This window comes from Cucurbitaria berberidis, assembly GCF_010015615.1.
Source record: "Cucurbitaria berberidis CBS 394.84 unplaced genomic scaffold K460scaffold_5, whole genome shotgun sequence".
NCBI classification, from domain to species: domain Eukaryota; kingdom Fungi; phylum Ascomycota; class Dothideomycetes; order Pleosporales; family Cucurbitariaceae; genus Cucurbitaria; species Cucurbitaria berberidis.
The window spans coordinates 2,365,403-2,390,703 of record NW_024468939.1 but is presented as its reverse complement, the minus strand read 5'-3'; the positions used below and the strand labels follow the sequence as shown (position 1 = coordinate 2,390,703).

Here is a 25,301-nt window from a genome sequence, read left to right as displayed (position 1 = left end):
CTTGAAACTACAAGTCATATGGTATGAATACATTCCTTGTTTGGTTAGGTAGCTAAAAAAATGTCTTCCTATTCGCATTCCCAGTAATTAGTGCTAACCACACAAAGTTGGGAAGGCAAGCATGTCTGGCCCAGTACTGACTGAATCTGAAGAAGATTTCTTCGTACCGATGAAGACAGGCCTCACATTACCACTCCGTCTAAATGACCACCCGAATCCAATTTCGGTCCAAGAATGGTCCGTTTCCCCGTGGCACCCGCCCCTCTGCATCTAGACTCTGAACACGAAACCCAAGGTCATGCAGAGGTGGTACCTCAGACCCCTCCCGCAAGCAAAGGTCAAACTCTCCCAGAAATTCTCCTTCTGACACTTCAGAGAGCTCGACACGTGCTATCGATGAATCAAGGGCAGACTTCCAGGCGTCTCGGTGCTCAAGGGAGAAGATGCGATTAAGTTCCTGGACCCTGTTCTCTGATGCCCCGGGAATCTTTTTGTCCCGCCATCTGCCCCTCAAGGTAGTCGTAAACGCCAAATGCAGCTTCGGTCGAGTCACAACGAGCCTCAGGAGAGAAGCCATATCCGCGTCCATTTTTGTGACTGAATTCGGGAACATATCCAGTATAATGTCTATCTTCAAGGGTATCTCGATTGAAATGCCCAAATCGAAGATATGGTGACAGAGTATCGAGTTTGAGAATGCAGGAACATGGCGAAGATGGACGCGGATTACTTGGGACTCTACAAGTAGGGGCAGGAGCTCGCCACGAATTTGGCGGGAGACGCGAGTAAGAGCAAGAAAATTTAAAAGACGATCTCTCTTGGATGTTGTGACTTCATAGTAGTCGATGACGTTTAGACTAGTTTGAAGGTCCTCGAGTAGGTAACTGTACACCTGATTGCGTAGCTCTAGGTTTAGCATTAGCCTTTTCGGTACAGAGCAAGAGGGGGTTTAAAGTACCTGGTGCAGCTGCGATAAGTAAATTCGGTGCGGATAGCTCTCCGTGTTGACTGCGTAGCATGGCTGCAATGTTTTTGCTTCTAGAGAGTAACAATGTCGTCGCGCTTTGCTAGCAAACAAGAAGTTAGGCAACGGCGTGCTTATGTAACTGCGCTGCGGCACAGGCAACCAAACTACAGCTTGTCACACGTACACTAACTAGTACTTGTTGTACGCTTGTGTACCCAACCTATTTCCTCGATAGTGTGCACAATTTGCAAGCTCCCATATATCAAAACGGGCTCCTTATAAGAGGATTTCCAAAGCCGCCTGCGCCCTAGTTGAGCTATAAGGCTACAACAAAGCAGCACAATATTCCGTACTTCCACGGTTCACTTTAGGCGACAAGGTTTTGCATGAGGGTACCGTACCATATTGTTACGACATCGCTTCCACGGTTCTTAGAGACCTTTAAACGAGTTTCGATACTTTTCTTTCCTCTCTCCCATTGATTTGAAAAAATACAGCCTAGCCTGCTTTGTGAACAGCTGCACAATCTCTCAATCTGAAACAAAGTCTACCCAGAATGAATGAGGCTATTTCCGTATCCAATGAAGCTGAAGATATTGCAAACCAAGGAGAATTATACTGGTCTTCGCAGCTCAAAATAATGGTTCTTGTGAGTTCTGTTACAGCCTCCAACTGAATATTTGCATAACACGCTAAAAGTCACATTTAGATGCCACTTTCTTTGTGCTATCGTAGTTTGCTCGTCCTATCTCTAACCTAGGCTTGCAGCAGGGTGCCATAGTCATCCAAGGACATGAGTCGACAAGAAATGTGAACTGTAACACAGCGCGGCTCTTTTCCGGCTTTAGGATCGGAGGTGTCACATTGGCAAAAGACGTGCTTGTTCCTGTATATCGCAATGCTTGAGCTCTACTCAATTTCTAACAGTAAGAATCGTAGTTCTGCTGCTTGCTTATAGTCATAAATGGGCAGACATCGATATCGTATTATTTACGTTCTTCGCGCTTACCCAATGATAAGCTCGCATCTACACCCTGCATCTCCGAGCACCTCATTCATGCTGGGGATGACGGCAACCCCACGACCCTTCCCGAGCCACTTCCGCACCTAATAGTACTCCACACATCATCAAGCTTGTAAGCTTCAAAACTTTGGCGCTTCTCGCTTGCTATCGTAGCGCCTTGATCGTGGGATTCCATCCCGTTCGGGGGGCGCTTGATCGCAGCCGATGAACAGCATGGAGTGATGAACCCTGTAGCACGCTCTCACGCAATCTGAAGCATGTATAGAGTCATTCCCAATTTTTGCCGCCTACGTGCATACAAAACGGCTGGTCCTCGAAGACTATGGCCCCGAAATCCTGCGCAGAGCTTGAGCGTTCTCGCAACCATTCTTCCTACCCAAGATGGCTTTGAACCAAGCTTCGGACAAGAAAATCCAAGCAGAGGTTTACCCTTCCACCCCACCCGACGTTTCGCTATCACAAGAGCCCGCGAGTAAGAAGGTACCATGGTGGTCCTACATTTGGGATTATGAGCCAGGCCGCACTCATGAAGAGCGCAAGTTCATCCAAAAGCTGGACATCTACCTGATTACCATGCTCTCGCTCGGATACTTCATCAAAAATCTCGACCAAACGAACATCAGCAACGCTTTCGTTAGCGGCATGAAGGAGGATCTGCAAATGAACAAGAACGAGATCAATCTTATCGACACAGCATGGACGGTGGGATATGTTATTGGCCAGATTCCAAGTCAGATTGTCTTGACTAAAGTTCGGCCATCAATCTGGGTCCCTTCATGCGAACTGGTCTGGACGATGTTAACGTTCTGTCTTGCGGCGGCGAAGACGAGCAACCATGTCATTGCAATTCGTTTCTTCATCGGCTTAGCAGAATCGATCTTCTATCCCGCTGCGCATACCATCCTGGGTTCATGGTATAAGCCGAGCGAGTTGGGAAAGAGAGCATGCATCTTCCATGCATCTTCGGCTGCTGCGAGCATGTTCTCTGGATACCTACAGGCTGCTGTGTATAAAGGCCTCAATGGTGTAAGAGGATTTGCCGGGTGGCAGTGGTTATTTGTAAGTACCCGAGTATCACCTCGCACAAAAGTTGTTCCTGACGTTCGTAGATCATGGATGGCATCATCAGCACACCAATTTGCATCGCAGGCTTCTTCCTACTTCCCGACTTGCCGGAGAACACGCGCGCCTTTTACCTAAACGAAAATGTAAGTCAATCCATATCAATAGCTCTAAGGCTAGGATTGACCTGTGTAGGACCGTGCACTTGCACAAAGCCGCATGGCGAAAGTCGGTCGAGCTCCGCGAACACGTCTTGGCCGTTCAGCATTCAAGAGAATTTTCGGCAGATGGCATGTCTACCTCCTAACGCTTCTGTACATCATCTTCATCAATCTCTGGCCTTCTAGCAGCGTGAATCCCTTCTCGTTATGGCTGAAAGCCGAACATCTGTCCGTCTCGAAGATCAACATCATCCCCACGGGGGCATCAGCAATCCAGCTGGTCCTTACGGTTTCCCTCGCTATCATCAGTGATGCAATCCGGCATCGGGCGCGCATTATGAGCATTTCCACCATTCTCGGCCTCTTCTCAGCTCTCTGTCTCGCTATCTGGACAATCCCCGTTGGCCTCAAATGGTTTGCGTTCTTCCTGCAACGCGCCTCTGTGCCATACGGGCCACTGAGTATGTCTTGGGCGAACGAAATCTGTGGCGCGGATGCGGAGGAACGAGCAATCGTGATTGGCATCATGAACAGCATGGGTTATGCGTTTAATGCTTGGGTGCCTCTGTTGACGTACCCGCAGGTTGACTCACCGAAGTTTAGAAAAGGATTTATCTATAGTGTATGTGCATTTATCGCGCAAGGTCTGATCACCGGCACAATTGCATACTTGCAAAAGAGGGATGCGAAGAGAAAAGACATCGAGACCAGGGTAGACGAGGAGGGTGCGAGGGTTGCGGTTTCAACTACTGAGGTTCTCTGAAGCCTGGAGAGGGGGAATGAAGACGCGAACTTAACGATCACTTTATTGTATTGAAGGGGGGTCTTTGATAGACCAGAAGACCTTTTCTTTCTTGTATGTGTAGCATTATTAACACGAGGGTCTGCCTTTGTTACCTAGTATGGTTCGGACGTGATGATTCATTTACTTAGCCGCACGTATGGGCTTATCATATTGGCGCCTCTTATCTAGCTATTTTACTCTCATGGCTGAACTCGGTTATCACTCAAGCACATTTTTGTCACTCGCACGATGAGCCTTACGCGCTCTCCAGTCTACAGGCACGTCAACAGTGCGTATAATACCCTGTTGTGACTCCTGCGATGCCGCATCATCCTTGTTGTATATGTCCTCAAGTGCCACATCCGTCGCCGATCCGACCCTGCGATGTCCCGTGTGGCTTCCTTTCGTTGATAAGTTGGCGAAAGGGTCGGAGGAAGCGGAATATGCGTTGCCAGTGCTAGTGTCGCGTTTCCAAGCCCTGTGAAAGAAAGGCCGTATGGTTGGAATGCAAGCCGCTATAATGACTATATTCTGTTCGACCCTGGATAATGAACAGCTGTCAAGTTGATGGTTCATGCAGGGAGATGGTCGATACTTACAAACCCCAGAGGACTAAGGGGACCGGCTTGTACACTATGGAGTATGAGTATTTGTCCAGTATCGAGGTATCGGGGTAGTACGTACGTGGATCCGTCGTATCCGTGAATAAGGGTAAGTACGTTCCTTTGATAATGGTGACAATGGCGGACAGCATCGTCAGACTCATCATAACACAGAGACCGACCTTCGTAGAAATGGGCATCTGAAGCTGCCAGAACGCGCGAACTGGCACAACGGCTAGAACGACGTCGGTCAATGTCGTGTACGCGCAGAGCCAGTATGAAAAGTAATTGAGAACATTCGGATTCCAGCATGATCCTGGTAGTGTCTTCTCCCACAACTTTTGGGTCGGTCGACATTGCGAAAACGCGAGGGTCATCGTGATGACTGCGAAAATGACTTGTAGGATGGCCATGCCATATAGGATGAAGGTTCGTCGCGGATTGGGCTCGAGCAGTTGGCACACCAGAATAGCGATGGAGATGTTTGGGAAACTGAAAGCGCCTGTCGGGGGTCACTTAGGAGACGCACCATGGTGTTGTGCGGAACGTAGACTGACCAATGTTGAAGGCTGTGAACTCATTAGCTTCAGCAATTCACTCGACCTGGATTGCGAACTGTAGTCTTCCACTTACGGTATCCTAGCATTTGGAATTTGGCGGTCTTGAACAGCCGTTCCACGCCGTACTCAGCTGCAATAGCTGCCGTATGACGGCCAAATCCCAGTGCCACTCCATAGTGCACGAACGAAGAGGCGATGATGCTTAGAATCTGCGTGAATTAGATTCAAGCTAATATGTTGCGACCGAATAAACGAGGTGAGATCTTACCAGTGAGAAGCATATAAAGAAGTCGGCCCAATCGACAACCTGAACAATCTTGACGCGAGCAAAGAGCTTGACACCAACTGTGAGTATGGCAGCTCCTGTCATGACCCATGCCACGACTAGGATCTCCGTCTGTCGACTTTGGCTCAAATCTACAGTCGTCATTACCAACACCTGAAATTCTTTAGAATTGAGTAGACATGAAAGAAGTCATGTTTTTCCTAGCTTCGAGAGGTCTCGTCTGCGTTACTCAGCCAAATTGCCGGAACATGTTTTCTCGTGTTGGTAAAAGTATCCATTCGGAATGCTGCGTCAAGGACCACGCCGATCATCATAAACGTACGGCGCTTTAGTGTTCTGGCTTGGACTGTGCCGCAACTAGTTCCTAGGAAATAGCGTGACGCTTTCGTATTATCAGCTCATCCCCCATGTGAAATAGACCTATTCTGGCGTCCTACATCATATTACTTCAAGGTTCTGGCTCCTTATTTTTTGTGACCCACTTGCTGCAAATTTTGGTCACGATGACAACCAAACCTGGGGAGGCAGCTGGGAAGGTGTGCGCTGAGTAGGAGTCAGGTTGGGAAATTGCAATGATAGAGCCTGGAGGTTGTCAAAGACTGAAGCACTTGTGTGCTTGGTAGACATTTGGTTCCAGACGAGCAGCTCGGGAACAGGTGATTGCCAAGACACGGGACAATGTGGGTCACTATACGGGCAGGATACAGGGCCGTCGAAGGTAATGCATAAAACGCTGCTCTAGCTCAGGAGTTGTGGCGTGTTTGCTCCAATAAACAAGTATGAAAAAGGCGACCTTGAAGGAATACATGTGTTGGTCAAGGTCTGTATCTCTAGGCTACGCTGCTTCCTAGCCATACGTACAATCTAAATAGTAGGCTAAACTAGGGCGAAAAGGAAGCGTACGATAGATCTGGTGTGGCGCTAAAGTCCAAGTATTCACGGGTGGGGCGGTGGGGGGTGTGCGTCCCGTCACATCCGCCAGGCCGCACAACAGGCGCCTGGAGCAATCACTGGGACATACAAGAACCTCGAAAAGGTCAGCAACAGTTAGAGTTCGTCCGGCCATTATTTCTTCTCAAGACCGCGAAGATCGCTGGCTTTTTGAACATGTCTTCGCAGTTTAGGATGTGCAAGAGGGAAGTAAACCAGCTTCAAGACAAGGAACACACAGACTAATGTCGCGAGTCAGTTACCGTGCCTCACGAGTGGAAAGGTAGGAGGAGTGGGACCGCTACTATAAGTCCAGTCTTTTTCTCAGGGCCTATGTCACTTCTTTCTGCGTAGTAAACAGATAGACTTCGATATCTTCAATCGAAATAATGGGAAACCCGGTTTTTCCAATCCTTGAGCGCATCGCCGCTGCTGGTAGAGCTTTTGAAGGCGATGAGATAGGTTCGCGTGAATCGCTCATCGAACTTGGCAGGGATCTTATCGCCGCACTTGAAATACCCAGTGAATTCCTCCAAAGGAGCTTCTGGGCTGAGGTCAGTGACAGGAATGCCATAAACACAATCGCTTACTGTACTGATCGTGCTACAGCCGGCATTGTCAGCGCACTGCAAGTTTGCCGTGGAAGTTAAGCTGTTCCAGCACCTGAAAAATGCTAGCGACGCCGGCATTAGTTCAGATGATCTGGCACAGAAGACGGGCGTCGATGTGGTACTACTACAACGCATCATGCGTCACCTTATCGCCATGAAGATCGTCTCGTTCTTCAATGGGAAGTTCTTTGGTACAGCACTGAGCGATGGGCTAGCAGCAGATAACTATCAGAAGAGCATCGACTTCTGCTACGATGTGGCTCGACCATCGTTCAATGGCTTTCCGGAATTTTTTAAGAAGACCGACTACAAGCTGCCGACATCTCTGACGGATGGCCCGTTTCAAGCAGCTCATGGAACCCAGCTGCCGTTCTTTCCGTGGCTGGTTGCTACGCCTCCTCACTTGGATGAGTTTGATGCCTTCATGTCTGCGTATCGCGCTGGAAAGGCAAATTGGTACGATCCGGGCTTCTACCCAGTTGCTGGGCGTTTGATCAAAGGCTTTGACCCCAGCAACAACGATGTGCTTCTCGTAGATGTTGGAGGCGGCCGTGGACACGACGTCCAATTGTTCGCAACACAACACGCCTCGCACCCTGGAAAGCTTGTTCTGCAAGATCGTGAACCTGTCATCGCCAGCATCCAGGACAAAAAAAAGCTTCCTTTCGAAAGCCAGGCTCACGACTTCTTCACTCCCCAGCCGATCAAGGCAGCGAGAGCATATGCGCTCCACTCTATCCTGCATGACTGGGGTGACGAGGAGGGTATTAAGATTCTGGAGAGTTTGAAGCCAGCACTCAAGCCTGGTTATTCCCGGATACTGTTGAATGAGATTGTCCTATCGGAGGAACATCCTACGATCGCGGCTACTTCGATGGACATGATGATGTTGGCTCACTTTGCAGTCCGTGAGAGGACTGAGGCGGACTGGAAGGCCATCCTCACAAAGGCGGGATTGAAGTTGGTTAAGATATACAGCTACCCGGGCGTTGCTGAAAGCGTAATCGAGGCGGAGCTGGCAGTGGCTGCCTATGTGAAATAAGGAAAGAACGTTGTTACCGTCTAGACCCCGCTGAATGATGACTGTCCCGAAATTACCTCTAAATTTGTCACCATTGTAATTGAACTCATTCTTAGTTCCTGTCACGGACTGGAGATTTTCGCACTGCCATTGAGTGATTGTCCATGTCCGACTTTGGGTGACAATATTGAGGCGCCGTGTGTTCGGTGCTCTTTAGCAGAACGGATCCTTGCGGTTTTCGGAGATCGTAGTTGCGCGCCGATTGAGTCTGGACTCGTGCTTTTGTAGTCTGATCGAGACGGTAAGGAACTCGAGAAGGCTGTCTTGTTCCAGTTAGTTACCGTGAAGTCTCTTAGTGGATTTGATCAAGATTTCACGGTTGTGGGGTTTGTATCCACCTACCAGTGTCGACCATCTTGGCAGGAGCGCGACTAGATTTGGTGAGCACCCAGTAGTATAATCAACAGTGAGGTAACATGCTTCAGTGAGCGTGCTGGATCTTGGAACATGGAAGCGACGGGCGGCATTTCGCCGTCAATGTCTATCCCATCGGGAAGTGACTCGCTGTATACCGGGAGGGAGTCACCAAGAGCTTCCATCCTGAAATGTCTGGAGCCAGTTAGTAATGCAAGATGAAGAGAGTGCTGCAGCTTACTCGACGTTGCGCGAAGAGGCGCCAATGCGCACATCAGCGCGATGTGGGTCTTGCGTAACTGCGTGGTCGTGGTCATGGTGGCGATCAGACGCACAGGGGCGCCGATTGATGCGCATGGTGGGTGACAGATCTTTAAGCACAGTCTGGTTGTAGGTGTGTTGTAGTGAGAGTGTGGTGTTGATGAGAAAGTGACCAACCTGAGAGGTGAGGTCAGCTGAAGCAATGATATGATGGCAGGAGCAATCGCCCGGGCTTCGAATGTCACCTTCACCTTCACATCCAATATTTGGTCTAGAAACAGAGAGTATTAATATTTATCGAAAAAGAAGCTAACCAAATGAGCTCCCTTCCTCAGAATTGCAATATTACTACCATATGCATTGTTATAAATCCTGGTTATAGGTACTGCAAAGCTTCATCTCTTCATCTGCTTAAACCTCAGCTTGGTTAGCTTAGGTCGTTAGCGCTCGCAATGACTGTCTGCCTGTTCTTCATATCCAGGATGGATGTATGCCGCTCCCGTTACTACAAGACTTATCCTGAACAACTCCATATACAAAGAATTAGGGAGTCTGAAGGATCTTGTTCTAGATCAATGGCCAAAAGGGGGAGTGATGTGGACACGAAGATCGTCTTGAATATTGTTCTTGCTTATATATTTGTCGCTATCGTTTACAAGTCGAACGGTATGAGTGCAAAGATTTTCTGTACACTTCCATGCCCTCGATTTTACCACGTTGAAGCGTGCTGCTTAACAAGTCAAGTCAAAGAAAGGTGTGTTGTTCTGGAGTGGCGTAACGGCAAAGGAGAGGTCCGTCTGTGCCGTGTTTGCGTCTTTCAAGGTGTACCAGAAAGTATTGCGGTTGCCGAATAGCGAGCAACCGACCTCACGCCAATAACGTCTGGCGTTCTCAAGCGAGGCAACGGCAGAGCCGGAGTTGGGTCCCACTAAATACGTGAGTTAGCTTATGTTGCTCTTCATACCACAGCACTTTCGACTTACCATGTGGCCAGCCGGTCTCCGTGACCCAAACTTCCTTTCCACCCGACACACCCTCGGTCTGCCTAACAGCAGACCAGAAGTTCTCTGGCGCCTGCTCAATCGCGTTGGGTCGGGTACTCTCGAAGTATGGGAACGAATTATGTCCAAGCCAGTTGACCGTGTTTGCGACACCGCGGTTCTCGGGGAGGACCCACGCAGTCCAAGTATCAACATGGCCAATGGGCTTGCCCTCCAGCCTGGTACCCCTAATCCAATCCCGCATCCAGCCGATATATCCCTCAATCTCTCCACCCGTAGCACCGGGTCCAGCTTTGTTTGCAACACCCTGCGGGCTGCTGCGGTACAAGTCCTCAGATCCAACACTGATGCCAATGATACGATCCGTAAAGGCGTTGCCCAGCTCATTGGCGGCACGAATTAACGCGTTGAGCTCCTTCTCGTACGCATCACGACCAGCACTGGCCCAGAGTCCTACGAGAATCGAGGTATCGGTGTCAATCGCAGCGCGGTATGCTGAGATGGGATCAGCGGCGGTACCGCATTGGATGGAGGTATAAAGGCGCGCTGAGGTGAACCCAGATGTTCCGGGTAGAGACTTGGCCTCGTTGAAGAAACGGACGAAGTCGTTGTAGCCGCGACAAGAGCCATCGGCGTTCGTTGCCCCGTAGTTGAAGCCCTTTCTCTGCGCGACGGCTGTGGAAGCCAGGGCGAGAAGAGACACGAATTTCGTCAACATGATAGCAAAGTATTAAGGATATAGACAATAATAAACAATACTGTGTCGAAATAAACGGACGAATTGATTAAGTGTATGTAGAATTGAAGAGCTTTTCAATTAAGAAGAAAAATGTTTGCTCCTGCGCATAGCGCCGCATGCCAAGGCTGGTGACGTGGATGAGGCTCGTGTTTCTCGACCTGGATGCTCTTGGCTGTCGATCTGCCGAGACCTATGCATTTCAAGAAGTTTTATGGAATGTACGATTCTAGCTGTGCTAAGGGCATGTCTTGTTTGGGTTGTTGAGTGCTATATTTAGAATGGCGATATTTTATGGAGATTGCCACATCGATGACGAGAACGTGCTTGACGGTTGAATTGTGGGGATCGCCAAGCGGGAACTTCTAGAACTCTACGCTCGAAGCATGAAATTAGAGCAATACTTTCAGGTCCACCAGTTGAAATAATCGGCCCCCGATACGATGGGGTTAGAGGGACGACGAGATCAGTGCAAGCCATGTTTGTCCAAGGATGACGACGCGCACTTTCGCGCTTGGACGTGGGGGGTCCGCGTTGTGGGCCCTGTCAGGTCAACAACGAGCCCGCGTTCAGCGCAACCATGCCAAATCTCATGGACCAAGTTCAGTTTCCCCCTTTGTCCTGACTCTAACGCCTCCTTACCTGACCGAGCAGGCAGAAAGAGAGCAAGTAATATTAGCCCACGTGATCAGTGACCGTGCGCTGCGCAGACAAGTCGCGAGGCTTGGGTGACCGCGGGAGAGCACGAGCGCAAATGGGAACAAGGCATCACATTGTACAACTTATTCGCATTTTCCCAATAACTACAAGCCACGTCTCCGCATGGGGCGCGGGCCTCTAAAGAACGCCTTCCATTATCTCACATCATCTTGTTCGCTGCTGACATATGATATAACTCATTAAGATGGGGATATTAGACCTCTATAAAGTCGCATCTAGGCTCTATGACAGCAAGAACTAGGTGAACTAGGTCGACGCGAATTCGACCCACGACAACTCGGTGTTATGAGTACACGTCGATGAGAATGCGCTTGCTGGCTTGGAACGCTAAGTCTTCATGCTGCGCAAACCCCGCTATGCGCGAGTATGCACCTCCCGTCGTCAAGGAGAGGGTCAAAAATCGCTGGTTGGCGGATGTGATACAGCCTTGACAGAACCACAAGTTCACCGGTCAACGTCTTCATAAGGCTGCCTTTCATTCCAGCTCTCTCAGGTTTTACAAAAACGTTAGCACCCTCCCTCCTAGAACTCTATCTCTTCTATCTCAACACAGATTTTCATAATACTTGAATCGATTCAACATTTAGAATGGCGGAAATCTTTGGTGCTGTTGCAGCAGGCATTGCTCTCAGTTCTCAGTTGATTCGCATCGGTCGTTCTATTCAAAAGGCCACCAAGCGAGTTCGGCACGCCCGTCGGGACGTGTCAGATCTCGCTAACGAAACGATCATCTTTGCAGGTTTATACCAAACGTTCCTGCGCACCTGTGCTGATGACTTGGAGAAATGCACCAGCACTAAATCCTCTATCGGCCGCCTGGCCTCCTGGGCCAAATCGACTATTGACAATCTTCATAAACTATTAGATAAAGTTCAAGCTGTTGGATCAAATCATCGATATCGCTACTCCATTTCTGACACTTTTGCTGCACATTTCGAGTGGTTCTTTAGCAAGAGCTCCGTGGGTGCGCTTCGAGCCTCGTTAAGCGTGGCAAGGGAGTGTATGAGCGGATTCAGCAACCTCGTATGCATTAAGAAACTCGATGTTGAGCTTGAATACCTGAGAGCTGCTCTTAAGGATACACGGGTTCGACAGGAGCTTGAGGGAAGATATGGGATGCAGATTGAAGACAAGATCATAATGGTAGAGCAAGAAATGTGCGTCACACGAAAGTTGTTTTCGTCTGCTAATCCGTGATAGACAAAATACACATACGGTACACCGCACAAACAAAGAGTTGATGCATACTGCGAAGACAAATCTTACGCTGTATCAACAAAAAGACGAGGCCATCGACTCTCTTCCTGCGGCGGGTGCGCTACTCGAATTTACGGAATCTCTTGAAAGATGCGAAGAGAGCTTTCTGCCTCGAAACCTATCAAGGACACGTACGCGTAAATCTGGTTCAAATTACACATCGCGATCAAACGTCGGGAGCGTGCAATCTGAAAGACGACCTTCCACAACTGCTTCGACGAGAATACCACACAAACCACTGTCACGTAAAACGAACACTCAAAGCGTTTCACCAATGACCTCGGACCGGAACAGTCTACGTCCTAACCATACTAGGAGTAGCTTGAGCCAGACCTCCAGTTTTGTACCAAGCTCGGCTTCATTTGTCTCTCCGACTTCTAGTAATGTTGGTAAAGCAAGCTCAGGTGGCAGTACTGCATGTACAAACATTACAGAAAATGTTGACGACCATATCCACATGGGCGTAAAGAGAGAGCGTCGCGATAGCCAAGCGAGAGAGTACATAAACGATCCCGATGGGAACATTTTAAGCCCGCCAATAGCGCTCCCTCGTTGTGGGTTGCACGTACCCGGACCATCCATTCAAAAAGGTCACCTACAGAGGACAGAAAGTATAGGTCGTCATACGATAACGATAGCACCCAGACACCTGCTCATCAATTCTCGTCTGCTCGCCGTCCGAGGCGATATGACTCCAGAAGCCATCTTCCAAACCCTTAAGAGAAACGCCGACAAGCTCGATTCCCTAGATCAGATTCTCAAAAGAGGCTTCAAAGAGGAGTACAAGTGGTCAGGAATACCCGGGTTGCTTTTAAGATCGGGGGGACTGTCAGCCCGTGACAATCACGCTCTGGATACGTTCTCGCCTGATGATTGAAATGGCTACAGTACAGAGATAATGGCGAATATGTGCCGATAGGAAGTCAGAGATTGGTGCCTGAAACTACACAAATCAGCGACAAAAATCAGCGAATGATCAGGAAGGATGAGTGGAGTCTCATAGCGTTGATCATAAGACCTGACCAACTTTAATGAATGCACTTAGGTGGGCGAGAGCCGGAACTGCTCAGCCAGGGATTGAAATTGATGATCACCACGCGATAAGATTCTTTGTGTGGCGAAGGATCCGGCGATGCAAGGCAACAACGTCGAACATTCCCTTAGCTCCTAGAGCCTCAGTTCTTGCGCTGCAACAGTGCGAACACCTGGGGTCTTCATCCGCAATGTGTTTTTGGTAGCGACAAATTTGAGAAACCAAGAGGGGAGTGCTACGACTTCTGTGGTTCACCATACCAATATGCTGTGGCTTCGGCAGAACAAACTCTCTCGGCAATCTACGGTGATATTCCCTTGGACCTTGTCAAATCTTTCATCAGAATAAGGAGTGTGTAGGAGATGTTAGCAGTATCCGGTGATTTCTTATACGTAAAGAGTCCATGAAGCCTACGCTCCAATTAGTAAAAGTAATTTGTAAAGGTTATTACACGATTTCCCGAGAAACGCCTTTACCTTCTGTTTTATTGAAATTATCGAGATCGAAAGAGTGAGGCAATAAACCAGCAGGACATACGCAGGATGACAATCAAGTCTACTAGTCAGGAGGTTAAACATTTGATCTGACACGTGACTCTTGTTAACCTCATCTATCCTGCCGTGCTGTAAACTTACTTTCTGCAGTGAGTGATCTACAAATAACAGTGCTCCGTTTATTTTTCTTCTATTTGGGTTTTACTATTGCTGATAGATGTAGTATAAGTAAGGTATTGCGTCATACCGATGAGCCGACACCCATTTACGCCCTGCGAACGCCTATTCACGTGAATAATCCGGACCTAGCCGTATTGGGTTGCACATTTCTCTCAGCCTGTCATCAGCAGCCACATACATCCCTCACCCGGCTTGGGGGCGTTGCGTGGATGTTCACATTTTCCTTCCAATAGATAAGGACCTAAGAAGCCCCTTACAGGGGACAAAACCTTGTAAACTAAGCTTGAATCTCTAGTTTTCTTTAGTATATCCCTTTTCTGAGAATAGACGAGCTGGGTCTAAGTACTAAGCAAGGGTCATAGCAAATAGGAGGCCTAACGCTAACATTTCAATATTTACGCTACGCTCCCGAGCTAGGGGAGGGGTGTAGTTTACATCCTGTACCCGACACAGCAGAGAAGTAAGTGTCAAGTAAGTTCCTATTTATAGCCCAACATGTAGTATTGGGGGTAGGCTGTTCGTAAATCTTTTGTTTCCTATTTATACGCGTATGCCCCAACAGGACGTACTAGGTTACAGCATCTGCGCGCTCACGGGCCTTGTTCAAGTCCACTCGCTGTTCCTATCCCGTGATCCGATCATCGCCATGCTAGTTGCCGTTAAGAAGGATGTTGTTATAGTGCGCTCTTCTCATCTACCGTTACTCGTCGTACTGACTCGCTTTACAGATTGGCGGGTCAATTTCTGGCCTCATGCACGCTCTCGCGTTGAAGTCGCTTGGCTGCAACGTTCGTATCCTCGAGTCGCGCTCTAATGAACAGATGCTAGCACGAGCAGCGGGTCTTAGCCTCTGGCCGAATGCGCAAAGTCTGATTACCCAGTATGTACCAGGTGTTAATATGGACTCTATCGCCATCCGAAACGCGGAAATGCAGATTATGAATGGAAATGGCACAGTTCTGGCAGAGGTACCGGTTCGAGAGGATGTTCGCACTTCAAGCTGGGCTTATGTGCACGGTATACTCAAAGAGGCCTGTAGGGGAGATGTGAAAGGACATGGCGTGGTACGTTTCGAGATGGGGAAAAAGGTTGGGAGCGTGATGGAACATGATGGCTCCGTAAAAGTGGTTTATAAAGATGATGACGGAGTCGAGTTTGAAGTGCTAACAGATCTGGTCGTCGCCGCAGACGGCGCTCGCTCAGTCGTTCGAGGCCAAGTCTTTCCTGGCGTCAAACCTGAGTATGCGGGCTATCTTGCTTGGCGAGGGTGTTTTCCCGAAAGCGAAACGCCGGATGAGCTAAAAGGAGCTTTACAGGGGAGACTGGCTATGTTCATGTTTGACGGAGGCTATATCCTGGCGTGGGTCCCCTGCTTTCCATTTTGTCGTGTTTGTTGACATTCAGCAGTTACCTGACATCCAACGAATATGGCAGCATGAAACCTGGCGAGCGAGTTGTTGAGTGGTGCTGGTACGACCCTTGCGATATTTTGTCCTCCACGTTCACCAAGTTTATGACCGATGTCGACGGAAAGCGTCACAACGTCACAGTGCCTGCGCGTATTCTTCAGCCCGAAGTGTGGAAGGCGCAACTAGCACGAAGGAAGGACGTGCTGTCGTCGCTTTGGCATGGGATCTTTGCACAGTCAGAATTGCCTTTGCTGACTGTCATTCAATCCTTTGACAATAAGGTGTCAGCTTTCTTTGATGGGAAGCTACTACTAGCAGGTGAAGCGTTTACGCAAATTCGACCACATTTAGGAGCAAGCTGCGATATTGCTGCCATGCAGGCGTTAACATTGATCAAAGTTCTGAAGGGTGAGACGAGTATGAAGGAGTGGGAGGAGAATGTGGCCCAGTATGCCACTCAGCAAGCTGTTCGAAGCAAGGCGACTGGCGTCTTTGGGATGACGGGACAGTGGCCAGAAGGATTTGTGCCTTCTTACGTCAGCCCTTAGTAACTAAGAGTTAGTGGTCCTCGTGTTTATCCACAACTGGGGAACTCAGTGACGATGTAAGGATTGGGAATCTTGCTCCAATATTTCGGAACTTGATGCTCCTGTCCTCGGAATCTAGTATCACAAGTCAGCCGTCGAGAGATAATATATGAGTATTTATGATATACATTAATTTTTGCGCCGAGGTGCTAGTACACATCCTAAGACTGGCGATAGCTCGAAAGGTAGTGTTTGGTTGTAGACCCTTAACAAATGTCATGTATTTAATCCAAAAGCCGATAGCTCACAATGTTTGAGGCTGCCAGTCGACGTCGGCTCGCAAGTCAGTCTAAAGCAAGTTTTACACAGTGTCATCTTACAAAGATTACTGCATACATTGTAAACTTGTGTAGTTAGTCGCTCACAGTGCAATTTGGATAAGCATATACTCCGCTCAAATACTTACCTAGTCTTCATAGCATATTCTCCCCTCCTTCTTCTCTAGTCATCATCTCGATTATCAGACCAGCACGCCTGTCATCCTTTAGTACCTTCTCATTCCAAAGATCGACATGTCTGGCCTTCAAGCACTCTACCAAGATCTTGCTGGTAGTCTGGCAGCCCACCCCGAGGCCGCTAAACATACAAAGACGATGGTTCAGCATAACGAAGTCACGGAATCTCTCACAACACCCGACAAATATCCTTTACGGGATGTCCATGCACAGGCTCTTCAGAAAAAAGGTTCGTTGCTTCAAAACTTGATGCTCTTGAACGATTATCACGCAGGTCAGACCATGTTCAATCCCCCGCGAGATTCCGCTCAGAGCTCCTTCCTCGACGATAAGGAACTAAAACGCTATGGTTACGTATATGAAGTATTCTTCCCTTCAACAGAGCCTTTCTTCATTACCATGCAAGACGTCCTAAAAGCCATCGGCCTGCAGTGGAAATTCTTCGATGAGACCGGCTTCAATAGTAGTGTTGAGCACGAGCATTGCAAACGCTACGATTTCGAGAGCATGGTGTATCCACCTACCGGGGCGCGTTTCTGCCAGGTTATCAATCATGTTCAGGGCACTATTGTGGCTTACGATAACATCTCACCGATGGAGGCGCTTAAAGAGTCTGGTAATTATGACGCACAAGTTCCGATGATTAAATACTGGTCTGACATCGCATTTCTTCAGTGGGACTTGATGAAAAAACAGAATGCCGATTCGGATTTGAGGTATATTCTGCGGTACAATGTAGTCAACAATTTGACCAACTCCATGGTAGACACCATCAACCTTGAAAATGGTACTGAGACGAAAGCGTGGCCAGGTACATCATATGATGCTACCTCCAAAGAGGGTCAGGCGCTGCTTGGTACGCCAAATGGGAGCAGTGTTGCGTATCTGTTGATCCAACACAAGAACCAGCTCGGCCACAAGACTGTTGAGAAGATCACAGTCTTTCAACACCGCAGGCTTCTGATGATGCTCTTCTACATCAAGAATGTGGAGGCGTGAACTCAAGCCTTAGCATTGACCTTCCCTTGGTTTGTAAGTGCAATGCGGATATGTCTTTCTTATCTATGCTTACAGTCCCATTATTCCGTGTCATTTTTGTAATGGTCTCAATTCGCATGCATAGGAATAGATTCATAATATAGAACCGTAGCTTATAATAAGCTCCTAAAGATGAATTGACTTTTCGTAAACAAACAGTGCGTAATGCCATGCAGAGGGATACAAAACAAGGCCTCAAGAATTATTGATATAGTTGGTGAAAATGACGCTGACGCTGCTGTCGAAAACAGGGCTATGGTAGACGAAGCGGCGGATGACACACTAAAGGATCTCGCGATGGCAATAGCATTGCTTGTGCAGCAGTCTCTGTTTGCCCCACAGCACAATTTCTCTGATGTTGGTGTACCGTCGCAAGGCGTCATTTGTGCGTTGCCACCATTAACCTAATTTAAATCAGTATGATTCAACGCCAGAATCGAGTATACCCACATTATCAGTGCAAACATTCAAACACGTCCCAATTCGTCAGTCCATCGCAGTACATTCTTCTCTCCAATAGGATACGACTGGTGAGCCGTTCGCCTCGTATCTTCGTCTGTTCATACAGATACCATTGTCCAGACATTCGTCTCTAGTAAAATTTCCTGTAAAGGCTCCCGGTTCCGGCAATCGCTCAACCGCGCAGCAGATTGTATGTAATAGCCCCCACTACGTAACAAGAACCACCCCGTAATGAGATGATTTTATGATTTAGACATTATAAATTACTCTTATACAAGTTTTTGAAGCTGTAAGTAGTATATTGCTATGCGTTAGTTAATTCCGCACCCAGCACAAGTGTGCGATGTGAAAATTACACTCCTGTTGGCTATGCTGTTGATTGTTTTATTATTAGTTCTAGATCTTTTTTAACCGCATAACCCCTGTCTACGCACAGTTGTTAAAAGATATGCAGCTTTTGGAGCTTAGCTCCTGCATCAACCTGCCGACAACCAACGAGACCTAGCGTTTTTGTGCAAACTTCTGTTACGCTTTTTTGTGTGACCACTAGTAAAGGGGTTTACCAGCTTTTAAGTAGCTTACTTTTATGTAACACCTATTCGTGATATATCAAAACTATATAATACAATGGTAGTTTTGGGAACAATAGAAAGGTTCCTGCATTTTGAAGTTGTTATGCCTTCGACGTTTGTGCTTCCGGGAGTTTTGCCGAGCAGAATAAGTGGTCTTACGATCCTTCGTTGCTTTAGCGCATACTGGTGTGTATTAGCGGCTGTGTATTTTACTGTATTAAATTCACGGCTTGTAGCGCAAGAATTATCTTTGTTCAGTTTGTTTTGTTTGCTTGGTTTGTTTGAGTCAGTTGGTCCAATCTTAAAATAGCAACGTGTTCTAGCTCGAGCGCCTGCACAGCCTTGTACTGGGGACTCGCTGCGCTGCCTCCCCCTCTCTCCCTATCGCAACTCTCCGTGAGCTGCAAGTGATTTGACGGTATTGTCCCATCCGTGTTGCGTCTCTGGCAAGGGCACATGCTCCATTGCTCCGTCTGAGCTGTCGCTGCTGGTGGAAAGTTCAGGCACATGATGGTGGCAGGCGCGTGTCGAGCGTGGAAACTGCGAGGTACCATGACACCATAGACTAGATCATCATGAGCTATGCGATCGAGCAAGCATTGACAATGATGCAGGCTGGACATGTCACTGTACGACGATTTTCGTATTGACTCCCCACGTTACGATAACACAGTAAGGTGGTGAGAGGAGTAGCAGGTGGAGATGTGAGAAAACGCCAAGACATTTCGGGTCGGCCAGGGACGTGCACGATGTCTTATCTCAGACAAGCTCAGACGTCAGACGAGGAAATAGGGGTGTAAGCATTGACGTCGAGATGGTGGCGCACGCTAGCATTTTTCTTGGTCACTGTTTGACCGCCTGAGGTAAATATCATCTTCGACGCAAACCTCATCAGCAACGTCCCAGATGATCTCTGCGTCTCGAAGCGCGTCATTCCCGGCTGGAGAAACAAGTCACTATCGGGGCCCCGTTGACCCATGACGCAAACATGGCAGAGTTTTACGGTATCCATCAATGAGATATCCGGCCCCTGGGCCATCCTCTACTGGTGGGTAGCAGAAATAATCCCGGTAGAGAAAAGTCAGGGGCTATCTTGCAAGCTATACTACATTGAGATGATAGATTTCAATACTTCGTGTGGCCACCACAGCCGTTACAGCCTAACACTTTGCTCTCATACTATTTACTAAGGACGAGATAAATAACAGGTCTTCACTGCTTGGTAATCCACACGAGGTCGGGCCGAATAACCCCTGACGGTGATTTAGCTCTCCCAAAAACGCATCCAACTCCTAATCTAGTCAGGCACACTCCGCTTTTCAGACCATTGCAAAATGAACGGCTCGTATAGGGTTCCTCTTAAAGACTGTTTCCCCAAAGCCAAGAGGTCTTTCTCTCGTCTCATAGGTCTTCCAACCTCGCAATCTAACCAGTACACTCGCTTTTTGACGACCAATTAATACCACTTTCTTTAATCCTTAATAATGTCTTCCATTATCCGCAACGCTCTCGCGCTCAGCGCTGTCGCCGCCGTCGCTGTCGCTCAAGGAACCACTGCCCCCAAGCTCGACGCTCCCTGCGCCGATGCCGTTATCTTCATGGCCCGCGGTAACAATGCGCCGTACCAGGACAGCCGTACTTTCCCCTTCGTTGAAGCTACGTGCGGCAAGCTGAGGGCTGAGGGCAAGACCTGCGACTTCATTGAGGTTGTGTTCGAGACTATGATCAACGGCAACTTCTGCGAACAGATTGCTACGGGAGTCCGCAACGGTCAATCCCAGATTACTGCTTTCAACAAGAAGTGCCCTTGCACGCACATTATCCTTAACGGCTTCTCTCAGGGCGCCTGGATTACTGGAGATATTCTTGGTGGACCTGGGGGTTGCTCCCAGATCACCACCGGTTTGGACAACACCTCGGCTCCTGGTAATGCTAGTAAGTATTCTTGACATGACACACTCGGATCTTGGACTGTGCTAATGTGGTAATTTAGTTGCTGCTGCTCTCCTCTGGGGCGATGTCATGCACGAGGCCAACCAGCCATACAACGTCCTCGACGGCGCCGGTCTGCAGAAGGACGGCCGCAGCGCCGCCTCCCTCGCGCGCCTGAACCGCTACGCACCCGTCCTGCGCTCTTACTGCGCTAAGGGAGACCCAATCTGCGCCAACGGCAACGATGTTAACAAGCACTTGAGCTACTTCGAGCTGTACACCGACGACGCCTCGACCTGGGCCGTTGGAAAGCTCAATGACGCCGCCCCTCTATGTGCCGCTCCCACCCCTACACCCAGCGCTTCTTCCCCCGTCGTCGCCTCGTCTGTTGGCGTTGCGTCGGCTACCGCTGTTGCGTCGTCAAGCGCTGTTGCGTCGTCTACCGCTGTTGCTGCCCCAAGCGCTGTTGCTGCTTCAAGCGCTGTTGCTGCTTCAAGCGCTGTTGCTGCGTCAAGCGCTGTTGCTGCGTCAAGCGCTGTTGCTGCGTCAAGCGCTGCTGCTTCCTCCAGTGTCGCCGCTCTTCCCTCTTACCCTACTTCTCCGGTCCACATTTCTCCCTTCCCTGTCCCCCAGCCATACGAGCCTGGGTGCCTTCCCATCATGAAGATTGAATATGTCTACGTTTAAGAGTGAGAAGGACGGAAGATGTAGTGGAGTGGACGTAGTGACAGTAGTAGACGGGTGTGGATCGATGAAGAAATTATGAAAAAGAATGACCGTTGTGGTCAACGTATGTGAGAACTTTTGACTTTCATGCGTGATGAGTGCTTTCCGTCGCTCTGCAAGTGCGCTGTGAATCCTTGTAGAGTCATGGTTCGCTGGTCTACTCTAACACTGATTAGTAACCTTGTTGGATGCTAGAACAAAGTGAAGGGAATGTGGTGGCAGAACGAGACTTGAAGCAAGCCCGGCTGACGGACTTTGCCCTAACCCAGCGCTGTGAGCTCCTGTCAACCCAACCCCTGCGTGTCCACATCGAAGAATCAGTCTACTCTCCGTCCGCTAGATACCATCCCTGAGGCGGGCGACTTTACCCATACCGCTATCCCAAACCCCAATTTCAAGGCGGACGTCGACTCATGCCGGTTTGCTGCTCTCCGGTTCAGTGACTGCGTGCGTGCAGACCAACAAGCAGCGCTCATCAAGCGGATCGAGTCGGTCAAGGACGTAGGTTTCGCTTCACATGGGAGACTCTCCTGCTCAGCTAACGCTGTCGCAGTTTGGCGCCAACTTCGAGATCATGGCGCTCATGGAACATCCTTCCAACAACTATGGATTGGCAACTGGAAGCCGTACACCGCAGCACCCAGAGAATAGGTCAAAATTTAAGATGGAGACAGTTTTGGTGTTAGAGTGGTATTTGGCGTAGAACTGAACAGGGCTGAGGACGCAGTCCTTGGCGATTTGGGCGGGTACCGGGATAGTGTTACTGTGCACGTGCATGTCTTGGTAACACGTGCTGCTGTGTACAGACCGTCATTTCAACAACTAATTAATTAGCTTAGAACGTTAAACACCAGGAGGCTGAGACTTTGACACATTCATCTGTGAGCTGTATGATCAGAGACGTTACGCCCACGAGAGCGCCAAGAACGGAGAGTAGGTCCACCATCACACGAGAATTGCCCGCTGAGAGACATGTCCAAACTTTTGAGCTATTCGAAGCTTCTCTTGTGCGAATTTTAGGTTGACGCAGGTGATTTCTTTCTGGATGCTGCACCGTGTCGGCGACGAGATCTCGCTGCCCGCACCCGCTACGCCATGCAACCAAAAAGGTATGTATTTATAACACGGTTTGTAACACCCAATGAATCACGCTTGCTACGGTAGTTTGTGCGTACTAGCGTAGTAACATCTGATCAAAGAAAATAGGCACGGGATAATTGCTCTCAGTCTCGAAGTTCCAAGAGTGGAGATAAAAGCGACATGTCTCGCAGCCTGTAAATCTTCATCACTTGTCAACCATGACAGGAACACCTGACGACATGGAGACCGAATTATTCAGTCCCGCCTCGCCAAAGTCCGATACTTCCATGTCGTCCGCTGAGGTTCGCAGACTGGTCTTCGAACGCGACGAACTCGCAGCCCAACTTGCCCCGGAGACTTGGCTCGAAAATCGGCTGACAGAGTACATAGGCGACTGTAGGACCATCAGGTTTCTAACTGAGGAGATGGAGAGAGTGAAAAAAGAGAGGGGTTCTTGGGAGGACTTCACGCGTCAGGTGCGGAAGGTATTCGACGAGTACAATAACGATGCGGTGATCAAAAGTTGGCTCGATGGTCGTGTGGACCCGGATGTTCCGAGCGTAGAGATCGTTGCTCGAGTACAGGAATTCCTAAAAGAGTTGGACGAGTGTAGGAGCCAGTATCTGCGGGGAAGGGAGGCAGTGCACAACGATCGGTCAAAGTGGTAGAAGTGCGGAGAGTGATTTGTTAGTTCTTTGTTTCAGTCGTTGTCTTTTCCAATCGCTGCTTGTTGAATAGTCTTAGAAGTCAAGTCTTTGGGTCTTGGTTCAAACCGGGAGGTTATGTGCAAACGCAATTGTCTTGTGGTGAAAGTGAAACCAACAACAACGCTGACGCTTCCGACGTCACTATTTCAAAATATTTCCAGCTCCACGTACATCATCGCACAACTTTCTTTCTCTTTCAACTACTCGCTACCTCCTGCAGCACGATGGCACCCAAAAGTCTTCTCCGATATATCTTTCACCACGGTGCCTATTCAAACTCCAGCACTGACGCGTCTCCTCTAAAGCTCTCTGAGTCACCTCACACTGAGCCCACGGAGAACCCCAAGGATGCAGTTTCGAACCCACCAACTACCAGACTTCCACCGACAACGGCGCAAGAGGCTGTTCTTGGAGACATCGTTGAAGCGCCCAACACTGACATCGACACTGACACCCACTCTATTACCAAGACCCTCACCACGCTCAATCTTGACATCAAAAACTGGGAAACACGCGACCTCATTCACGCGACTATTGACGAAGCAAGGCTTGCAACTCAGGCGCATCTTGACACCATCAGCACGACGCTCGCGTTGCTGGATGCGCTCGAGGGCTTCAGTCCAACGATTCTGGTTCTAAGGAAGGAGATGGAGGGGAAAAAGCTTGTGTGCGAAGGGAAATTGAAAGTGCTGCAAGAAGTCGAGGGAGCGGCTGAACAGATGCATTTCGGTGATGAAAGTGGTGCTGTAGCGCCAGCGAGTGAGTCCCAAGCTGATATCTAAGGAGATGCTTGCGGAAGGCGCAGATGGGAGTCAATGAATTGGAGTGTGAAATTCCTAGGCATTCGAGATGACAGCAAGTCTCTTCCAAACCTCAAAACTCAAGGTAGACTCCACGGTACTATCTTCGGCAACACCTCTCTCTTTCTTCTCCACCAGGCATCTCCACCGGCTCTACACTCGTGTCCATCTCCGACGGCGGTTGGGCAACCATCATTTCCATCGGTTCCTTGGTAGCAGTCAATTCAACGACGCAGTTACTCATCACTTCCGCACACCCATGCTCTTTTATCTCTTCCTGTGGTTCATTAGCACGTCTCTTTCTACGCCGGAAGAGCAAGAACCCAACGCCCAACACAATTGCAGCTACAGCGCCAAGACCAGTTCCAAGGCCGATTGCAAGGGAGTTAGATCGTCTTGCTTCAGGTGGTGCCGATGCACTCGCTCCCACTGTGATATTGGAAATTGTCGTAGACGATGCAGTCGCAGAAGCCATCCAGGTATCGATCGAAAACGATAGACTCATGAGACTCGCAGTCGTATACACGGTCGGGTTAGCCGCATGGAACAATAGCTCACTGATACTACAGCAGGTCGTGTTGGTACGGTTATATCGCCCTTTAGCAGGTCCGGGCTCGCCTGTGTTACAGCACCACGTCTCATCCCCAGAACACTTCCACGTTAACTGATTATCAAAATCATCTATCACAATTAGTTTCCTGAGCACTTTTACCTAGTTTCGGCACGCTTACTCGTGATGTTGTTGCAGTAGTTCCCACAAGATGGATCTGCAAGCGTCGCGTCTGTGCAGCCAAAGCGCCATGCGTAGTTCGTTGCTTCGTTGACAGTTGGGTTTCGACAGAGCCCGTTTGTTAGGCAGAGATCATCAGGTTCGCAACAAGAGGTGTGCTTTCCTTCAGATATGGCTGTGTGGTTGCAGGGCACGATCTTTTCTGAGATCGAGCCGACTTTCAAGTAGCAAGAAGCCATATTCAAGGTAAAAGAAGTAAGAGAACGACGGGAAATTTGTAAAGCCCGAGAGTGGGGATTCTAGTCCACTTGGTTGTTGGCGGAGACCTCTGGCGCGAAATATGGAGGATGTAGGACGAACCTAGGTGGTACATGGTGGTACACCAGCAGCTCAATGCTTTCCGTTCATTCGGTATTGTGGTCGCTCAAGGTCGCTGCCTGAGACGTAGCATTTTCCGGTCAGGCTACCGCTGGTCGTCGATTCATCGTAGTCCAATCAGTGCAGAAGAACGAGTGAACAGACCAGAAACCGTTGAATGCAGAAGTGGTTTGGTACGAGGTTGGTAAACGCTTTGTATTCCACACCCTATAAATCTCTCATCGAAAACGCAGTTGGGTGTTCATCCATAACCACCCAATTGAGGTTGTGTAAATAGAGGACGATGCAAGGTGAGGCGAATGAAGCAATGGCCGCAGGATA

At 49.0% G+C, this 25,301-nt stretch overlaps 12 protein-coding genes across 12 annotated transcripts; 8 read left to right on the top strand and 4 right to left on the bottom strand.

The window, feature by feature from the left end:
* Positions 1 to 64: 64 nt before the first annotated feature.
* On the bottom strand, positions 65 to 929 carry K460DRAFT_370225 (uncharacterized protein). The gene has a single exon (XM_040934113.1). The coding sequence runs from the start codon at positions 917 to 919 to the stop codon at positions 200 to 202; it is 720 nt and encodes a 239-aa protein (XP_040784799.1). The 5' UTR covers positions 920 to 929; the 3' UTR covers positions 65 to 199.
* A 1,234-nt stretch (positions 930 to 2,163) lies between these two features.
* On the top strand, positions 2,164 to 4,285 carry K460DRAFT_435560 (major facilitator superfamily transporter). Its single transcript, XM_040938402.1, has 3 exons — positions 2,164 to 3,050; positions 3,101 to 3,199; positions 3,249 to 4,285. The coding sequence occupies exons 1-3, from the start codon at positions 2,373 to 2,375 to the stop codon at positions 3,975 to 3,977; spliced, it is 1,506 nt and encodes a 501-aa protein (XP_040784798.1). The 5' UTR covers positions 2,164 to 2,372; the 3' UTR covers positions 3,978 to 4,285.
* On the bottom strand, positions 4,218 to 5,590 carry K460DRAFT_358873 (uncharacterized protein; the record flags this gene model as incomplete). The annotated part of the gene is made up of 6 exons (XM_040932143.1): positions 4,218 to 4,539; positions 4,598 to 4,631; positions 4,683 to 5,102; positions 5,158 to 5,169; positions 5,234 to 5,369; positions 5,429 to 5,590. The coding sequence occupies 6 exons, from the start codon at positions 5,588 to 5,590 to the stop codon at positions 4,218 to 4,220; spliced, it is 1,086 nt and encodes a 361-aa protein (XP_040784797.1).
* An 897-nt stretch (positions 5,591 to 6,487) lies between these two features.
* Positions 6,488 to 8,480, top strand: K460DRAFT_420164 (putative O-methyltransferase). The gene is made up of 3 exons (XM_040938063.1): positions 6,488 to 6,582; positions 6,636 to 6,930; positions 6,986 to 8,480. The coding sequence occupies exons 2-3, from the start codon at positions 6,766 to 6,768 to the stop codon at positions 8,027 to 8,029; spliced, it is 1,209 nt and encodes a 402-aa protein (XP_040784796.1). The 5' UTR covers positions 6,488 to 6,582; positions 6,636 to 6,765; the 3' UTR covers positions 8,030 to 8,480.
* A 532-nt stretch (positions 8,481 to 9,012) lies between these two features.
* K460DRAFT_398271 (glycoside hydrolase family 17 protein) lies at positions 9,013 to 10,653 on the bottom strand. Its single transcript, XM_040936196.1, has 2 exons — positions 9,667 to 10,653; positions 9,013 to 9,611 (listed from the first exon to the last, which is right to left on the bottom strand). Exons 1-2 carry the CDS (start codon positions 10,400 to 10,402, stop codon positions 9,415 to 9,417), a joined length of 933 nt encoding a protein of 310 aa, XP_040784795.1. The 5' UTR covers positions 10,403 to 10,653; the 3' UTR covers positions 9,013 to 9,414.
* A 1,075-nt stretch (positions 10,654 to 11,728) lies between these two features.
* On the top strand, positions 11,729 to 13,274 carry K460DRAFT_409648 (uncharacterized protein; the record flags this gene model as incomplete). The annotated part of the gene is made up of 2 exons (XM_040937275.1): positions 11,729 to 12,297; positions 12,341 to 13,274. 2 exons carry the CDS (start codon positions 11,729 to 11,731, stop codon positions 13,272 to 13,274), a joined length of 1,503 nt encoding a protein of 500 aa, XP_040784794.1.
* Positions 13,275 to 14,654: 1,380 nt separating this feature from the next.
* K460DRAFT_388945 (FAD/NAD(P)-binding domain-containing protein) lies at positions 14,655 to 16,061 on the top strand (the record flags this gene model as incomplete). Its single annotated transcript, XM_040935717.1, has 3 exons — positions 14,655 to 14,783; positions 14,833 to 15,464; positions 15,512 to 16,061. The coding sequence occupies 3 exons, from the start codon at positions 14,655 to 14,657 to the stop codon at positions 16,059 to 16,061; spliced, it is 1,311 nt and encodes a 436-aa protein (XP_040784793.1).
* Positions 16,062 to 16,612: 551 nt separating this feature from the next.
* On the top strand, positions 16,613 to 17,554 carry K460DRAFT_358868 (uncharacterized protein; the record flags this gene model as incomplete). The annotated part of the gene is made up of 2 exons (XM_040932142.1): positions 16,613 to 16,784; positions 16,830 to 17,554. 2 exons carry the CDS (start codon positions 16,613 to 16,615, stop codon positions 17,552 to 17,554), a joined length of 897 nt encoding a protein of 298 aa, XP_040784792.1.
* Positions 17,555 to 20,111: 2,557 nt separating this feature from the next.
* K460DRAFT_358867 (carbohydrate esterase family 5 protein) lies at positions 20,112 to 21,246 on the top strand (the record flags this gene model as incomplete). The annotated part of the gene is made up of 2 exons (XM_040932141.1): positions 20,112 to 20,562; positions 20,621 to 21,246. The coding sequence occupies 2 exons, from the start codon at positions 20,112 to 20,114 to the stop codon at positions 21,244 to 21,246; spliced, it is 1,077 nt and encodes a 358-aa protein (XP_040784791.1).
* Positions 21,247 to 22,178: 932 nt separating this feature from the next.
* Positions 22,179 to 23,165, top strand: K460DRAFT_180733 (uncharacterized protein). The gene is made up of 2 exons (XM_040927048.1): positions 22,179 to 22,394; positions 22,492 to 23,165. The coding sequence occupies exon 2, from the start codon at positions 22,584 to 22,586 to the stop codon at positions 23,031 to 23,033; it is 450 nt and encodes a 149-aa protein (XP_040784790.1). The 5' UTR covers positions 22,179 to 22,394; positions 22,492 to 22,583; the 3' UTR covers positions 23,034 to 23,165.
* Positions 23,166 to 23,296: 131 nt separating this feature from the next.
* Positions 23,297 to 23,983, top strand: K460DRAFT_420157 (uncharacterized protein; the record flags this gene model as incomplete). Its single annotated transcript, XM_040938062.1, has 1 exon — positions 23,297 to 23,983. The coding sequence occupies one exon, from the start codon at positions 23,297 to 23,299 to the stop codon at positions 23,852 to 23,854; it is 558 nt and encodes a 185-aa protein (XP_040784789.1). The 3' UTR covers positions 23,855 to 23,983.
* On the bottom strand, positions 23,743 to 25,105 carry K460DRAFT_180448 (uncharacterized protein). The gene is made up of 2 exons (XM_040927046.1): positions 24,604 to 25,105; positions 23,743 to 24,553 (listed from the first exon to the last, which is right to left on the bottom strand). Exons 1-2 carry the CDS (start codon positions 24,839 to 24,841, stop codon positions 23,973 to 23,975), a joined length of 819 nt encoding a protein of 272 aa, XP_040784788.1. The 5' UTR covers positions 24,842 to 25,105; the 3' UTR covers positions 23,743 to 23,972.
* Positions 25,106 to 25,301: the final 196 nt, after the last annotated feature.

Bases quoted from the DNA above. Each gene is read 5' to 3' on its own strand.
- K460DRAFT_370225 (XM_040934113.1), bottom strand. From the start codon at position 919: ATGCTAAACCTAGAGCTACGCAATCAGGTGTACAGTTACCTACTCGAG.
- K460DRAFT_435560 (XM_040938402.1), top strand. From the start codon at position 2,373: ATGGCTTTGAACCAAGCTTCGGACAAGAAAATCCAAGCAGAGGTTTAC. The intron at 3,051-3,100 runs GTAAGTACCCGA...TGACGTTCGTAG, and splicing joins CCGGGTGGCAGTGGTTATTT to ATCATGGATGGCATCATCAG. The intron at 3,200-3,248 runs GTAAGTCAATCC...TGACCTGTGTAG, and splicing joins CCTTTTACCTAAACGAAAAT to GACCGTGCACTTGCACAAAG.
- K460DRAFT_420164 (XM_040938063.1), top strand. From the start codon at position 6,766: ATGGGAAACCCGGTTTTTCCAATCCTTGAGCGCATCGCCGCTGCTGGT. The intron at 6,931-6,985 runs GTCAGTGACAGG...ATCGTGCTACAG, and splicing joins AAAGGAGCTTCTGGGCTGAG to CCGGCATTGTCAGCGCACTG.
- K460DRAFT_398271 (XM_040936196.1), bottom strand. From the start codon at position 10,402: ATGTTGACGAAATTCGTGTCTCTTCTCGCCCTGGCTTCCACAGCCGTC. The intron at 9,612-9,666 runs GTAAGTCGAAAG...TCACGTATTTAG, and splicing joins GGAGACCGGCTGGCCACATG to TGGGACCCAACTCCGGCTCT.
- K460DRAFT_180733 (XM_040927048.1), top strand. From the start codon at position 22,584: ATGACAGGAACACCTGACGACATGGAGACCGAATTATTCAGTCCCGCC.
- K460DRAFT_180448 (XM_040927046.1), bottom strand. From the start codon at position 24,841: ATGGCTTCTTGCTACTTGAAAGTCGGCTCGATCTCAGAAAAGATCGTG. The intron at 24,554-24,603 runs GTAAGCGTGCCG...TAATTGTGATAG, and splicing joins CTACTGCAACAACATCACGA to ATGATTTTGATAATCAGTTA.